The sequence below is a fragment of the Anas acuta genome, chromosome 19, assembly GCF_963932015.1.
Source record: "Anas acuta chromosome 19, bAnaAcu1.1, whole genome shotgun sequence".
NCBI classification, from domain to species: domain Eukaryota; kingdom Metazoa; phylum Chordata; class Aves; order Anseriformes; family Anatidae; genus Anas; species Anas acuta.
This window is the reverse complement of record NC_088997.1, coordinates 11,591,758-11,609,117: the sequence shown is the minus strand read 5'-3', so window position 1 is coordinate 11,609,117 and position 17,360 is coordinate 11,591,758. Positions and strand designations below refer to the sequence as shown.

Genomic DNA, 17,360 nt, shown 5'->3' with positions numbered 1-17,360 from the left:
GGGGCCTGGGGGGAGCTGCTGCCCGTGGGGGACCCATGCTGGAGCAGTTTGCTCCTGACAGATGGACCCCGTGGTATGGAGCTACGTGGGAGCAGTTATTGAGGAGCTGCTGCCTGTGGGCAGCCCCTGCAGGCTGTTTGGGAAGGACGGTATCCCGTGGGAGGGACCCCACAGGGAGCAGGGGCAGAGAGGGACTGTGAAGGAGCGGCAAAGACAAAGCAACAAGGACTGACCACAGCCTCCATTTCCCATTCCCCTGAGTCACTCAGTGGGAGGACATGGAAGAAGATGGATGGGGAGAAGGTGTTCTTAGTTTGTTTTGAGTTTCTCACTGCTCTAGCATATAAGTAATAGGTGGCTGGAGTCAGATGGTCAAAAAACAAGCCATTAAGACAGGCTTCTTTGGCCTGAGGAGGTGGAGAGGCTTCACCCTTGAGGACCTTGTTAGAGCTTCAGCTGCTAGCATTTAGGGAGCGCTGTATTTCTGCGTGCTTTCACTGATTGCTTGCAAGGGGACTTGTTTTTACCTATGCTTTTCTGTGCTAGAGGAAGGAATCATGATAAAACAGTAACTCCTTGTTCTATGCAGTGCTGCTTTTTCAGTGGAGATGCATAATGGCAGGATATAGTGTTGATGTACCAGGTTGTCCAACTTCACCTAACTTTATGGTCTGAAAAGACGAATTTGTCCCACAAATCCCACTGTTCATTAAGGCTTCTTCTTTTCACTCTGAAGTAGTAATACCAGGTCTATGCAAAACAAACATATTCCTCAGTGCAATGAGGCAGTGGGGATCTGGGATTGCTAAAACATACTTATTTAATACGCTAGATGTTAGGTAAAATCAGCATTCCTGATCACTGAAAAAGGGGCTAGAAGGTGCACTCCTGGGCTCGTGTTTATGTGACAGCTTTTGGCAGGCTGCGCTTGAGCTGCTGCCCCTGGGATCACTAGTAAGAACAGATGTAACATGAACTCGGCACGAATGCTTTATTGTAATAAAACAAACAACAACAACACTCAATTTTGGATTAAAAACAAGCAATCTACAACAACAAAAAAGCACACAGTTCCTGGACTTACGTCCTCGCACAGAAGCAGCACCCGAGAGGATGCCCAGGCCTCACGGCACCCCGGCCGCGGCGGCAGCCGGCACAGCCCCGCGCCGTGCCTCAGAGCCGGGACCCGGCCCCACGCCAGCCCGGCGGTACCGGCACGAACGGGCGGGCCTGGCAGCACCGCGACCCCCCGGGCCCGCCCCAGTCACCGACTGAGCCCCGCACCGAGGAAACGGGACCGGGACCCTCGCTACCTCCCCGGCCGGACCCCTTCCCGAAGGCGGCGGCCCCCACACGAGCGACGCCCGCCGCTCCGCGGCGCCCCGCCTGCCCCTGCCCCTTTAAGAGCCGGGGGAGGGGGCAGCGGGACGAGCCGAGCGCGGAGGACAAAGCCCAGCGCGCGGCCCCGCGGTACCCGGATGGGCGGGGAGGGGGGGGCGCGCCTCGATTGGCCGCGGCGGGGAGGGGCGGGAGGGGACCGGGGCACAAGATGGAGGCCCGCTCCCTGCCCCTTACATAACGCGACCTCTCACCCTGCGCGCGGCGCAAGGCAGCTTGCTGCGCCGAGGGGGCGGGGCGATTGGCGGGCGGGCTAGCCAATCGGAAGCCGGCCTTTCCGGCGGCCAGCCAGTAGGCTCTCAGAGCCGCGGGGGGCGGGGCGGGCCGCGCGGCGCGGGGTGGGCAGGTTGGGGTGCGCGCGGCGAGGCCGGGCCTGCCGCCCGCCCGGGAGGGGGAGGGGAATCTCCCGCCATTTTTCAATCCTCCCGCCCGGTGCCGCCGCCGCGCGGATCCGCCGGCCGCAGCCGGGGCCCGTCTCGCCGCGCCATGGCGCCGCTGCTGGGCCGCAAGCCCTTTCCGCTGGCCAAGCCGCTGCCGGCGGGGGAGCCGGGGGAGCGGTTCATCATCCCGCACACGCAGGAGGCCTTCCGCACCCGCGAGTATCCGCACGGCCGAGGAGGGGGGGGGAGGAGGCGGCCGGGACGGCCCCGGGGCGGCGTCGCTGTCACCCGCCGGCGGCTCCGGGGCGGCCGCGCGAGCGGCGTCAGTGCCGGGTGGGCGCGGGCCCGGCCTTCGCGGCCGTCCCGGGCCTCCTGGGGAGGGCCCGTGCGAGGCGGCGGCGGGGCCGAGCCCGGGGCCGCGCCGAACGAAGCCGGGCCGAGAGGCGAAGGCCGCCGGTATCCGCCGGGCGGCCCCGGCCTCTTCTTCGGCGCTGGCGCGGGCGGGCCGGGGCTCCTGGCGGGCTTCTCCCCGCTTCGCAGGCGGCTAAAAGCGGGCGAACGACGGGCTGAAGGGGCCCGGGAGCAGCCTCGCGCACGCCGCGTCTCGAGACAGCGCCGGGCAGGGCGGAAGCCTCCCGGTGGGTGCCGCAGGCGGCCTCCTGCCTGCCCGGAGCGGGCGCCGCGCTCTGGAGGAGAGCCGCGGGGTCTGCGTCCTGCGGGGGGGGGGGGGCGGAGGGACCGGGGGCTCCCGCACGGGAGCGAATGAGACAGTGGCGGAAGGAACCTGCCCGCGGGCAGCCGGGGGGCTGCAGCTCAAACGGGAGGGGTTTCTTCAGGGCCGCCTTCGCGAGACAAGCGGCTCTTTGGGTCCCGTGGAGGCCGGTGCGCGCCGCTCTTCGTGAGGCAGGAAGTGGACGTGGGCAAGGCAGATCCTGACGGGAGCTGTGCGGCTGCGTGGGCAGCGTTAGCGGCTGGGCCCTGTGCCGGGCTGAGGGGCAGGACTTCTGCGTGTAACCTACAGAGCGCTGCCTCAGGAGCCTGGTTTGTTGCTTGTGTGATGATATGGCTCAGAATCTGAGGAACTGAGAACCGAAGGACTGAAACCATGGCAGAAATGCATAAATAAAGAAATGTACCTCAGAGATCTTGTCGGCGTGCAAGACACAGGGATTTGAGCACTTACACAGAGCCTCCTGGCATTGGGGATGTAAGCGTGTCGTGTTACTTCAGCACGAAGAAGAGAATGCAAAAGCCACTAGGAAGGATGAGCTCGCTTTTGAAGAGGAAATGCATATATGAGTGCAAATAGGCATTATTAATACAGTCTGACCAATAAAATTCACTCAATAAAATTGAGTGTTTGATACAAGGTAGATATGTGCTTTTTAAAAGTACTGTAAATTCAAATATATTCCACTTGAAACCAAACAGCATCCTATGTTTGTGTAAACAAACTGAAAGGAGCTCAGTCTTCCAACTGGCCAGGCAGAGGCAGACCTGTTCTCTTCCTCTTCATGGAAGTATCAGTGGTCAAAAATAGGAGTTTAATTTTAATTACTGCTGTTGTAGATGTTGCTTTAAGGTTCACCTGTCATGTAGGAATAGCTCAGAGGTGTTTAGGGGCACCTTATGAGAACACCAGTCTGTTAGCATGGCTCTTGTGGATCGATGAGCAGGTGTAGGACATGTTTCTGTGGACACTTGGATGGTATTAGCCTTAAAAAAGAAATGATGTTTTCTCTCTCCTGGGAGAGGATGCTGGTAGCTGCAGGGTCAGAAGGAAAGAAAGCACGTGCAAGCACAGAGGTCCTACAGAGATGCTTTTCTGTTGGAGAAAGTACTACATGGAATGCAGTGGGAGTCTGACAGCCTAGCCCGTTCTAGAAAGTTCGTGTTGCCAGACATGTCAAGAAGCTAAAAAGAGAAACTAAGTTATGTTAGGTTTCTATCTTACTTTGTTGCCTATGTATATAATACAAGCTAGGCAAAAAGTGGAACAGAAAATTGCAAATGAGTCAATAGGCTGAAGGGAGATGTTACCTAAGGAAGATTGGAGGGTTTTTTTGTCACTTCTGTTGACCCTGGATAGCCACAAAAGCCGTTCATTTGCACTAGCTTGCAGAGAGGGCTGTACCCAGAACAGCTCTTGGTGTGGGTAGTGCCAGGGCCTGGCAGAATGTGGTTGCCTGACCTTTTTCCACCTTGAAAAGCAATTGATCAGCTCTTGCCCTTAAGGTTTGCAGGCTCTTACACTGCACAGCTATGAATGTAGTATTTGAAAGACACAAACTTTAAGAATCTTTAAGATTTGCAGCTGTAGATTAGGTTGAATAAGAACGGAAATGGGGCTATTGTGTGGTAAATGTGAGGGAAGACATCTGTCCTGTGGGCAAGGGTTAAGAAAGTGTCTAAAAGCAGTGGGCAGATGGATAGACTGGTCATCAGAGCTCAGATATTTATTTGTCTGTGAAGTTTATTTCTAGTTTTACATGGCTTTCTTCTCTAGTTAAGTCCCCTGGAAATCTTTTAAGAGCAACTGTGCTGTGTAGAGTCCCTTGCATGCTAGAGAAGCCTTGTGTTTCAGAGTGAGACTTGTTCATTGTGTGGGGATAGATGAATCACAGAATGGTCAGAAATAGGCTCCTTATGGCTCGAGCTCTGTAGGATCTACTCTGAGATCATGTGAGGTATGAAACAAATAAATTATCCCTGCTTCAAGTATGGGACAGTTTTGTCCTGTTTATTTCATGTGTGCACCAGGGAAGGTGAACTGTCTGTGGTGCATGTACAGTGAGTTTGATGTCTATCAAAATCCAGAAGTCATGCTGTTGACACCAGGCCATCTCTTCCATTCATGTGGAATGAGCTCATTCATGTGAGCTCATTGAGCTCATCCAGAGCTCATTGACCAGGGCTGGCAAGATGGACTGTTCCAGCCAAAACTTTCCTTCAGTGACTCTTGGGAAGCTGTATTCTTCTCCCCAGGCAAAAGTTTGCTGTGATTGCACACATCTATCTTTAGTTTATGGGTTTGTACAGTGAACTGCAGAGAAAACATGAAGAATTGGACTCCATTATGGTTTACATATTGACGTGTAATATCAGAAAATTAAAATCTGGATGAAAGGTGGCAGCACCAAAACATGGTCATGTCATGCTCTGCAATTGTGTTGAAAACTTTGCCTCCCACCCACTTCGTAAATGTACTTCCTGGTAAGTTTGCCTCTGGCTGTTACATGTGGAAACAATTATGATACTGTAAAGCTATTTTGGAGTTGATACTAATTTATATGAGAGTATTACTAATCTGGGAAGGAGCAAACTTTGTATCTGTTTAATAGTCTTCTTGTGTACTTTTAAGCATTTTTCTTTAAAATAGTCCACTGTTTTTAATTTAGATTTGTTTCCTGACTTTTAACATTGAAGTCATGTCAGGAGGATAAAAAAGGAATGTGATTTGTTAACTGTTGCACAGTGGGTAGTCATCAGTATTAATGTATTACAGCTTTTTGGGGAATGTTCACAAGTAGCTTTTGTCCGGGTTTTTTAGTTAGCATGCTAGGGGTTTGTGGCAAAAGCAGTTCCAACTGTGCTCTTGGTAGAAAGATGGGGTGGTTGTGGCATACCAGTGAGCCCTCACTTGTAGCCCTATACCAGATCTGTTGTACAGTTTGAAATAGGTTGGGTTTGTTTCCCAACCTATTTGAGTTGAAAGGACAAACAGCGCTTGTGTAGTGGAAAGTTTGAGCCACAGCAAACTGTGAAAACATTCTCCTGCTGTTCATCTTTGTGCTCACCCCAGGATTTAAAAGTAGAACCTGACTTGAGAGGCTTCAAGCAGAGCACAAAGGGAAGGATGAGGATTGTGGCCATGAGTCTCGAGCGCTGGTTAAAGAATGTGGCCGGGGTCAATGTTAGATGAGAGCTGACCAGCTGCAGGTGGAATTAAATTGCATTTTGAGGGACAGAGTTGAACTGGACAGGGGAATTGCTGTACCTGCCACTTCTAAATTCAATGTTGATCTGAGAAAAATGAGTTGTAGTATGGTGGGATTTCACAGGTTTTCATAAGTATGTACAGGCAGAATGCTTAGGGAAAATCCTTGTGAGCCTTCCTGTTAGTATGGGAGATGGTGTTAGGTAAAGCAATACATACATTTTAAGTATATATCAACTGGAGATGAGCTATTTTTTATTTTGTTCTCCTTGCTGGGAGGATTACTTATCTCCTCACAGGGACATAGAATGTTTTTGAGTGCAGGAAGTAGAACATTATTTCTCACTTATCTCAAACATTTCTTCATAGTTAGTTAGAATACTGAAAGCTTATTAAGGCAGTGTGGTGAACCCTTAATAAGGGTATTTTTCCTTTAGCGTTTTTTACTAGGCAGCTGCAAGTCTTTAGTAGTGTCCATGGATATGTCTAAGGAAATCCATGGGAGAGGGAAGGTGGCTTGCTGAAGGAAACTGAAGACCAATGTTGTTTGTATGTTCAGATTCCTGTCTATGGTAAGGATTGAATTTGCTTTTGACTTTGCTTCTTGTGGGAAAGGCATAGGAAAGAACAACATTATGACTTCAATTTAGTCATTATTAGAATCTCCAATTGCTGTAAATACAAGGAGGACTCCTGGCTTCTGGTTAGATTTTTTTTTTCAGCTTGATATTGTTACAGAAGCTTACTAAAATCACACTTCTGGCCTGGTCAGCATCTCTTGCAATGAGCTGCTCTAAGCTGCACTTTCTCCTTGACTCCTGCCACTGCCCCACTGCTTTGTGTCCTGCAGCCCCAGGCTGCTGCATGGGCTGAGAAACAGGTACCCTCAGCTGTGATAAAGGCTGAGGAAACTTAGGTGCTTTTGAAACTTCACAGGTGAGAGGGATAAGAATTAGCCAGAGGGCTCAAAGCTTAGTTGGATGATGCCTTGTCTAATGCAAATTCATCTGCCAAGGAGCAGGAAACACTCCGAGAAGGGCTGTTGGGGAAATGGGGGATTTTTCAGATTTAAGACATGTTCTGGGCAGACAAGAGTGCTCTCAGCAGTGGCAGTGCTGTGTTTTGGTATTCTTGTATAGCTCTGGTTGATGTAGCTATAACGTGCCTGTCAGTGTTTTCAGAGTAGCGTCTGTTCCTTATGTCCAAGAAAACTGGTTTCATTGGAATTGCAACTCGCCTTCCTAATACAAATCTCTTTTTAAAACCACCAACTACAACAAAACTTTAGCTGAGTCATGCTAAAATTTTTTGACAAAGTGTACGCGAAGCACAAAGCATGGCTTGCTGTGATTGGTGGCTCTGCCTTCGCAGGAGAGTGGAGCAATCTGCATGCTCCCACAGCAGCTCGCTTGTAATTAGCACTTGTGCTGCAGTGGGCCGAGCCTCTGTAGTTGTTACATGTTTGCTTTGAGCTCTTTGTTTGCTTTCTGCTGGAAAATGCACCAAAGGAGAAGAGAGAGAGAGACTTTTTTTTTTTTTTGCCCCTCTGTTATAATTTCTTTGCTTTCCAATGGTAATTTAAATAGACATCAAATTAAACAGGCTGCCACAGGGTAAATTGTTAAGAATTTACACTGTATTAGCTTTTCTGACAATTTTGCCTATACAGTCCGCAGGAAGTATGAAGTAGCTTATCTGTTTTTACTGACAGATAACTACCTCTTAGGTGGAATGGGTAAAGCATAGGCAGAGATGCTTATAACAGAGTAGCTAATGCTGTATTTCATACAAGTGTCTGCACTACAGCAACTCACCTCTGCAACTATTAAACTTAATGGGCAGAATAACTTAACTTTGAGGCTGGTTGTGGTATAGGAAGCAGGAGATGATGATGAAGATACTAATGTTGTGCTAACCCAGGAGGTTGCTTCCGTTGGAAACTACGGCAAACATGGCCTTCCTTGTGACTTCAGTTTCAAGGCTTCTGGTATTTATTTTTTTTCTCCCCAAAAGATTGGGGATACTGGGTAGACCGCTAGTTTGCATCTGAAGTTTATAATATCACCCTAAAGCATTGGAGTGGTAGTTCACCAAAAGTTACTCTCAGGCAATTAGTGATGGTTCATCTGTGCTTCCTGCATCTGCCTGTGATGTTGGTGCTGCTTTCCAATGAATCAGACTGGAATACCTGAAAACTTAGCAAAACTAAGAAGCGCTTAATGGTACGTATTTCCCTGGAGCATTTCAGCTGAACCAATGGTGGTGTGCTACCTTCTGTATGCCAGCACAGAAGAGGACAGACATTTCAGCTGCAGAAAGTTTGAAAGGGTCCTGGTCTAATAATCTATCAGATTTAGTGCAGCATCTCCATGGTAGATGCAGAGTCAAACCTTACCTTTAGTCTTTGTGCACTCAAATAGAATGAGCTTAGTTGAATTAGATTGTCTTGTGCTACTCCGGCTATGCTTTCTACTGCATAAATCCTGTTTTCCTGAGCTGCTACTGCTACAGAGAATATGAAGCGCGGTTGGAGAGATACAGTGAGCGAATATGGACATGCAAAAGCACAGGAAGCAGCCAGCTGACGCACAAAGAAGCTTGGGAGGAGGAGCAGGAAGTTGCTGAGCTGTAAGTACCAGTGAGAAAATTGGTATGTCTGTCTTAGGGGCAAAAGAGAGGACTTGGGAATGAGATATGATTGCTAGTTTTTGAAGTAGGTAACTTTTTACTGGCTTTGACTAGATCTGGGGATTCTGGAGTTAAAAGCAAAATCCAAATTTGATGCCATTGCTAATGCAGTTGAGTAATGCACTTCTGTGCTGTATCTTGGTATTACTTGAACTAAAATAGTTCAGCATATGCTACTTGATGAATTTTAGAGTTCCTTGAGTAATGGAAATTCTTCACAGGGGGAAAAAATCATTTTAAAAATAAGTTTTTGGAATTTCACATCAGTGAGCTCCACAGCTGTAATTATTTTTGGCACATCTGTATTGGAATCACTCATTGTACTAAATGCAACTACTTTGGAGTAAGCATTTGGGGATCTACTCTATTTGAAATGATAAATAACAAAGGGATAACAGCAAGAATAATTAATCAATTCAGACCTCCGTTGTTCTTCCTTGCTGGTGTGTCCATGACCTCCCCCTCTAGTGCACAGCATAGGCCCTGAATCCTTGGTTGAGATCCATGGTGACCCTTGCCATAAGAGAATTCTCTTGAAAGGTGCAAGTTGTTGGCTGAACTAACATACATAATGTATTTTGTGCATATCAAACTGTAGGAATAATGCCAGGCAAATGGTATATTTCTCTCTTCTGTGAACTGATGACTTGGATTTCTGTAACTTTTTTTTTTTTTTTTTTACCCCGGGTTTAAACTGGGCATACTGTAAGCATATGAGAGGAAAATTGAGAGGAAAGTTTCAGCTGCATCTCTTTCATGAAAAATCTAAGTTTCTGACTGGCAAAATAGTTAATAGCTTCAGTTTGAGGAGAAATTTTAAGTTTTATCCATTATTTAAGTTTAAACGCATCCTTAAAGGCAACAAACAAAAATCTCTTTTCCTAATAGTCCTAATGTTGATGAGGCTTGAAGTACTACTGTCACCCATCACTTCCTGCCTGTGAGGAGGGTGTGCAGCTGACTAGTGTCATGTCCTGTTGGGTAGTGACGTTTAATTGGTTGTGCACTTCTGAAAACATTGAAAAATGGAACATAAATGAAAAATGTATCAATAACATTTAGCTGTAGTCTCTTGAAATGTGTGTGTGGGAAACATTCTATGAAGTGAAATTTTGGACTTGTCTCTCTGAAACTGGATTAAAAGCTTCCTAGGCAGTTTATGGGCTGCTGATAGGAAAAAAAAAAAAAGTTTGCAAAATGGATAAATTTGTTCATGGCAGTTGCAGAACAGCAAATATAGCAGAGAAAGCTAAAAGGGAAAAGTGGAGTATTTTGTTCATTCTTACAGTAACTTGAAATAGATTTTATTTTCGCAATATATGCAGAGCCAAAAATCTTTATGCAATATACTTCTCAGCACTCTTATCAATTAACTGAACTGACTTGATCCTTTAGTAAGTAAATTAGTCGAGTGAACTTGTAAGTCTTCTCTCTTCTTTAAATGAAAAAGCTTTAAGATCTTGCCATGGCGTGAAACACACAAGATATTTTTCTCTGGAAAGATAACTTGATTGTGTAAGCCTAGACCTGCCTTCTTTCCTGCATTAGGAGTGTGTAAGCCCAGCGTTTGGGAAGAAAGAAAAGCTCAGTGTTCATTAGCATCATCTTACTGTTGGAAACAAAAACCTTAAAGTAACAAGTCCCAGAATGACAACAAGTTTTTGGTATACGTTTCCCATTTAATTGGGAGGCAGTAATAACCAGCAAGAAAGTCAGTGCTACTCTTCCCAGAATTTTTCACAGTGTTTCTTCTGGGAAGGACAAGCACAATTAGTATTGTCATGCCAATTGACAGTTTGGAGAGTGCAGATGGGGAGGGCATGAAAAAGCCTTTCTGTCTTTGCATTCCAGTGTGGCATTTGCCTGGAACATTGTCCTAGCTGTAAGCATTCCTGGAATTGCAAAACTGGAGGTTACTTTGCATTTTGGCCTTTCTTCCTTTAATAATGAAAGCTTCTTACCTCCTTGCTCAGCTTAAAGGAGGAGTTCCCCATCTGGTATGAGAAACTGGTACTGGAAATAGTCCACCACAACACTGTGTCTTTGGAAAAGTTGGTGGATGCAGCTTGGCTGGAGATCATGACCAAATTCGCAGTGGGAGAAGAGTGTGACTTTGAGGTAAGGATCCATTTTCAATTTTTTCCCGTGCTTTTGCACAGAACTAATTTTGTATATCTAAAGGCAGAGGTGGGTAAGAATACGTTAGCCACATGCAATATCAGAAAGATGGTGAGATTTTTTTGGAATCCTAGTGACATCACCTGCTTTTGAATGTGAAACAGTTCTATGGTAGAATAGAAGCACACAGATGACCCATACAAATGTCATAAGAAAAAGGAGTGACTTTTTTTTTTGGGGGGGGGGGGGGGCAGGGCAGAACGGGGACACAACAGCTTTGTTTTATAGTTTAAACATGAAATACATACACAAAGACCATTGCATTATATGTAAAATACATTTATATTTTAATTAATAGTCGTTTAAAATTATAATCTGCTGTAATCTTTTCACATAACATGTTCTCAGAAGGAGTGATAGTCTTAAACTGATGTACCTTGAGGTCAACTGCTTAGAAATATCTAACGATACTCTAGTAATTAGAAAAATTCCTCCAAAACTATGATTGATAGGGAAAACTCAAACTTATTAAAAGTAAGGAAAATTACTATTAAAAAAAAGTTCTGTTTTCAGTTTTGTTTAGGACATATTCTTTCATTTGTAGCTACAAAGGTAGTACACATTCATTTTGCCTACATACTCCTTCCTTAGGTTGAGAAAGCAACATTATTAAATGCTGAAGAAACTAGTGGGTTGGCAGGTTTCTCTCCCTTTTATTTTTTAAGCAATTTGTACAGAGCTGCCAGATAGGAGTAGTAGAAAGAAATCCTGTAGTTGTTTTATGACAGGGATAATAAGCTTCTTTCAAGTGTTTGGCCAAACTGCAGATTACTATTCCTTTTTTTGGTGTGGGATTTGGTTGGCTTTCATTTATTTTTTTTCCCATAATGTTAAAGGTTGTTAGTTCATGTGTCTTGCTCAGGTTCAGTTTTCATTAATATTTTGTTGCAGGTTGGTAAGGAGAAAATGTTGCCTGTGAAAGTTGTGAAAATACATCCCTTGGAGAAAACTGATGAAGAGGCCTCTGAAAAGAAGTCTGATGGAGCTTGTGATTCCCCGTCCAGTGATAAAGAGAACTCCAGCCAGGCAGCCCAGGACAATCAGAAGGAATCCATCCTAAAAGAAGATGACAATAGAAGGGAAAGTATGAGTAAGTAGTAAGGCAGCATGACAACAAGTCATAATGAGGTAACAACTAGAAATGAGTATTTCAATTCATATACATTTTGAATCTGGGCTGTGAAAGTTGTATGTGATATTTAAACAGTATTATGTAATCAAAATCCTGAGATTTTCATTGTTAATGGTGAAGCTTCAGTGGCATCAGTGCTGTTGGCTTTCAACTGTTCTTGTTGGTTTTAAAGCAGAAAACGTATTGTGGTTCTAAGGTGTAAGTACATAATGCTATGCATGAAATGTATAAAGATTTGAAAATACAACAAGCATTAAAAAAGGAGGAAAAATCCTCAGCAAAAGTTTGTGCAGCTGAAAAAAGCTAGAAAAAAATTATCTGCAACATTCCTTTGAATGCAATCCTTTGAACAAACATCTCTGATTCTAAAGGTTGTTGTTTTGCAATCAGAGACAAGCTCTCATTTTCTTTCATGTCCTAAGTTGACATAAAAAACGAAAGTGTTTTATTTTGGTTCTCCCCATTCCAATGTTCAAATGCTGAGTCAAAATTCATGCAGAAAAATGCATAGTAAACTTTTTTCAAAAGGTTCAGGATAAAGCATGCTATGAAATAGCGTTTCCCATTTTCATCTGTTCCTCCTTGGTGCAGAAAAAGTAGTTGTCTAAGGCTTTTCTTGTCTCTGAGAAGGTTCTCTTGAAAGAAAAAACAAATTAATTTCCTTTCTAACTTTTTTTTAAAATGGAATTATAAGACTCTTTAATAAAGATATGAAAAAGTGTGCTTAAAAATAAGAGACCCCACAGCATAGCTGTAATCTGGATAGCTTAATTTTAAAGGCACATTAATGTACCAAGCTGCTTACATTTGCAAGTAGCCACCCAGCATCTGAGGATATGTATAGCCTATATTGTATGGCCTCCTTTAATACAGAGAAGAGAGAACTTAGAAAGTAGCCCAGCAAGCTAACAGCAAAGTCAGGAGTAGAATACAAGTTGTCCCAAGTTTAGTAATTTCCAACTGTTTCTGATTTGTACTGGAAAAAGTTACAACAATCTGGCCCTTTGAAAACATAGGAGTGCTCGAAGAGGGATGGATAAATGTTTGTTTATTTTTGTTGTTGTTCAGTGATAGTTCCATTGAACATAATAGTCATGGGAAGTAGCTCTTATTTTAAGAATGTTCAAACTTGCAGCAGCATTTCTGGGCTTGGATGTTTTGCAGAGTACCATCATGTTCTGTTCTGTGGCATGCAGTGCTCTAACCAGCTGTGATCAGCTGTAGCCTTACTGAAGTTGCCGTTAGAGCCCTCTGAGAAGCAGTGTAGCACCTTGACTGCAAGAATATTGGAGGAATAAGTATTCTTTTTTCAGGCTGTGACTCGGCTGATTATCTGACCTCTCTTCAGCTGCCTCTCTTTAAATTGGGACTGTTCTTCCCTTTCTGTAGAAGATAAACCTCAAAATTTTCAAATCAATGATGCTAGTCAAGTTGTAACGTAATTAGTAGAAGCAGTAAGTACTTTTTTTTTTTAAACTCTTGTTTAAAAAGAGTCTACGTTTCTTTTGTGCATAGACTTTAATAAAAAGGATGTGTTATTGCTAAAACTTTTATATCCTGGGTTATAACAGAACATGATTAAAAGGAGGAAATTCTTTCCAAAATCTGGAGATTGTTACAATAACTATATAGCATTTGTTAAACTTGTACAGCATACTGCAGCACTATTGCTTTCATTTGGTGGGCCTGGAATTGCAGGGGTCAGGAGGCTGTATACAGTATCTGGGGGTGACCTAGTCACACATACTTTGACTTTTTCTTTCTAACATGTTACATCCTTGACTGCTGTTGATACCTGATGAGGTCACTAAACAAGGGTGTGTGTTTAGATGTAATAACTGCATGGTGTAAGAGATGTATCTTTCCATGCACACACAAGGGGGCAGAGTTAACCTTATCATTCCTAGTAATACTTATATCAAAATTTAAGGTTTTGTTGAAGGAGGAAATGTGCAGAGAAGGAACTCGGGTCGCTTTGTATAGGAGATTATTGTGCTTCAGAAGTTAATAATAATAATAATAATAAGCCCTTACACTAGAATTACTGTATCAGATGTGGAGTCTGAAGTAGCTTTGTATCTTTAGTTTAGTACCTTTAGGGAGAGCAATCTGGAAAATCTGCAGAAGCAAGAAGAAAGGCTAGATTTTCCTGAACACGGATGGTGAGCTGCTGAAGTCAGATTCTGCGGCTTGAGCTCTATGTAGAGCTAATACAGCTTTTGAAAATCCCAAATAATTGATGAATAGGAGGAGATGCCAGCATGTGGATGTTTTATGAGATTCCAGTATGTAAGCCTTATTACAGTACAATGAAACAAAAGAATTACTTGACATATGCATTTTATAAAAATAACTTTAGGAAGGAATGTGTAGTGATGTTCTAGCCCCCTTTCCTACTCTTCTTCCCCCCTTTAGATTTCCGGGGGTGTTTGATGGACTTCAATATAGATATCCCTAGGTCTAGAATCTAGAAAGTAAATCACTGAAGGAGAGGTCACTTACAGGCCTATTGCAGAGGGAGCAGTGTAATCAGGGCTAAGCAACACATTTTTAATTCTTAAATATAAACCTAGCATGCATGGTACACGCATCCAACAAAGATAACATTCAACCACTTAAGACATTGAAGCAGATTTCTAAAAGCAGATCTTTTACAGAGTTTGAAGTGTCTTGTATGCAATTTCAGTTGTGTTGTTGAGCAGAAAAATATTTTAGTATTTTTTTACTTACTGAGACTTTTAATACAAATGTGGAACAACAGCTGATAGAAGTCATGTCTTAGCCTGATCTGTGATGAAAGTACTAGTCTATTTTCATGCATGCTACTACTGTTAGAAAATTCAGGGTTTTAATTCTTTTTTTTTTTTAAAGCAAAACATCCATGATTGCAACAGAGAATTTCATGTGTTATCTGAAATGTATCACTAATGCAGAAAGTAACTACACATGTATATGGTGCAGGGGAGCCCATGGCATCTGTGATCTGTTACCTAGCCAAGAGTCCTGATTTTGGAAGAGATGTGTGGCAAAAATTGGCTTTACACCATGTAAACTATAATGTTGATGGAGTTCAAATGCTGTAGGGCTTAATAATATTACAACAATATACAAATTTAAAAATCTAACTCTATATCTAGGAATTTACAACTTGTATTCTATGTATAATTAATAAATAATTTTTCTCATCTATCATGCTTGCTTTAGGGTTTTCTTTGAGTCATAACCACAAAAACATTTGGGGATTGCTTTTTTCAGTGAGCTTGGATTTTGTCTTGGCAAGGAGATTTGATTTCTTTGTATTCCTTCAGTCATGTCTGTCTTGAGAATTAAAATAAATATATAGTTGTATAAATATACTTATAAGCTAGTTTAGCTGAAGATTTTATGCACAGGAGCATATATATAACTGGAAGTCACTTAATGGCTATGAAAATGAAATGGTACTAAAAATTGCTTCAGTTTGAAGTTGGTAATTCCTGCAGGAAAATTATTTCAAATGTGGCATGGCAGATGCAACTAGGGCTCTCAGCCGCAACTTGCTAAGATTGCTCCTTACATTATGAAGCTTATCTTTTCTTTGTAAGCTTCATAAAACTCCTCTCCCTCCCTGTAGGTAGTTGCAGCTTGCCTTCTGTAAAGAGATGCATTAAAAACATTCAAGTGATTAAGGTGCTTGAAGAAGCTTGTTGTCTTCTGTTTCAGACCTGTTTAAGGACTTCTTTCCCAGCCTGTGTCTTCAGGATGTGTCTAGAAACCAGTTGGGGATTTTTTTCCTTATGCTGTATTTATCCAAACACTGTATGGGTGATGTGGGGGGTGTCCAGTCCCAGTTATGATCTTGATTCTTGTTTTTATCTAATTCTAAGACACTTAATGTCTTGTCTTTTTTTTGTCAGATGATCGAGCACGTAGGTCTCCTCGGAAGCTTCCAACTTCTTTGAAGAAGGAGGAAAGGAAGTGGGTTCCACCTAAATTCCTGCCACACAAATATGATGTCAAGCTGAAAAATGAAGACAAGGTGAGATGACTGCTTGAATCTTTTCTGTTACACAGTGAACATGCAAGCTGAATTAAATAACCATTATGTGTACACAGCACAATGTAGTAGTACTTTCTGATGGAATTGAGGTATTGGAAGCAAGATGGCTGTGGTTTTCAGCAAGGCTGACTAGCCTCACTGTTGCTATATGTAATTTCATTTTGTGCATGGAGGCACCTGACAATCCCCTGGTACCACACAGGGAAGCTGAGTCACAGTGCTTCATTAGTTTTGAATCATTGCTGTTGACTAGCTGATCTCTGGTCAGGCTGTTAATGAAACTTGGTGAGAGGTAGGCTACTGATAATTGAGTGGGAGTTGCTGCTTTTCTCTGACTGTACCTCTTTGAGCATCCTGCACTTCAGGAAGCTTTGTGCAGCTGCAGCACTGCTGAGTGCTTTGTCATCACTTTGCTAATTTGACAGAGAGGCAAGGCTGACCTCAGTGAGTACTGCTTGCAGACATATTCCTCTGGTATCAGGAAAAAAATCAAAACAAAATAAACACTCACATGTAAAAGCTTCTAAGTTAGTAGCAAACACATGCTACATGTTGGGGAAGGTCAGAGACTTTCATTGCTGCCAAGTAAAGTGATGGGCTTTGGCAAGAAGTATGAAACAAACTAATGTTTTTGATGCTTTTTGTCTAACTGAATCCTCAATCTCTACTATGCATCTCAGTTCTGCAAGTTCTGTCTGTTTTGTTTTGAATATTTGTAAGAGTTTCAAAAGAGTGGAGTGGAGAGTTTGTGGATGTGAAGCAGTGTAACAGCCCACACTCCTTTTAGTGATATGACTAAATCTATATATATAATGTGTCTAGAAGTTTAACGTTAACGTTCTGTCTCTTTATCTCCAAGATCATTAGCAACGTACCAGCAGATAGCTTAGTCCGTACAGAACGTCCTCCCAACAAGGAGATCCTGAGGTACTTCATCCGGCATAATGCTTTACGGGCTGGCACAGGCGAGAATGCCCCATGGGTAGTAGAGGATGACTTAGTGAAGAAATATTCTCTCCCCAGTAAATTTAGTGACTTCTTGCTTGACCCACATAAGGTAAGAATTCCTAAAAGTATCTCCTGTGTTTAAGGGTTGGGAATGAGTGAGAAAGTGGTCCTGGCCAAGACTTCAGTGTGCCGGTTTGCTTTTGGTGCTCCTAGAGACATGCAGAGCAGGAACATCTGCTCTTTTGATCATTAACCTTTTATCCCTAAGGTGACACAGCTTGAATTTCTGAAACAATGGTTCACATTGAAAATTTGAGTTATGTACTGTGACTTGACTTTTCCTAACTCTTTCAGCAACAATTTGCATTACTTGTCTTGTGTAAGTAGTGACAAGATTCCTGGTCTAAGACAAACAGAAGAGCTATATTCCTTACCTGGTAAATATGAATTATTGCCCAATTTTCTTAATTATAGTGGAAGAGCTGAATATGTTTTACTTGGTACTTAGTGTTTTTTATGGTGCTGGACTGAGAAATGGCACATCTCAAATCTTGTACTGAATACTGAGTATTTTTGTGTTTTTCTTTTCCAGTCCACTGTAATGACTAGCCAAATCTACTGTTAGCTAAGTAAATGCAGTATCACAAAATCTTCTGTTTA

The 17,360-nt window shown here is 43.3% G+C and overlaps 1 protein-coding gene across 1 annotated transcript in view; it reads left to right on the top strand.

Moving 5' to 3' along the window:
• Window positions 1–1,717: 1,717 nt before the first annotated feature.
• Window positions 1,718–17,360, top strand: part of BAZ1B (bromodomain adjacent to zinc finger domain 1B) — a 55,124-nt gene continuing 39,481 nt past the window's right edge. The window contains exons 1-6 of the mRNA XM_068656302.1: window positions 1,718–1,997; window positions 8,227–8,343; window positions 10,377–10,521; window positions 11,473–11,671; window positions 15,610–15,731; window positions 16,612–16,809. Coding sequence (XP_068512403.1) covers window positions 1,885–1,997; window positions 8,227–8,343; window positions 10,377–10,521; window positions 11,473–11,671; window positions 15,610–15,731; window positions 16,612–16,809 — 894 coding nt within the window. The 5' untranslated portion in view covers window positions 1,718–1,884. The remainder of the gene's footprint in view (window positions 1,998–8,226; window positions 8,344–10,376; window positions 10,522–11,472; window positions 11,672–15,609; window positions 15,732–16,611; window positions 16,810–17,360) is intronic.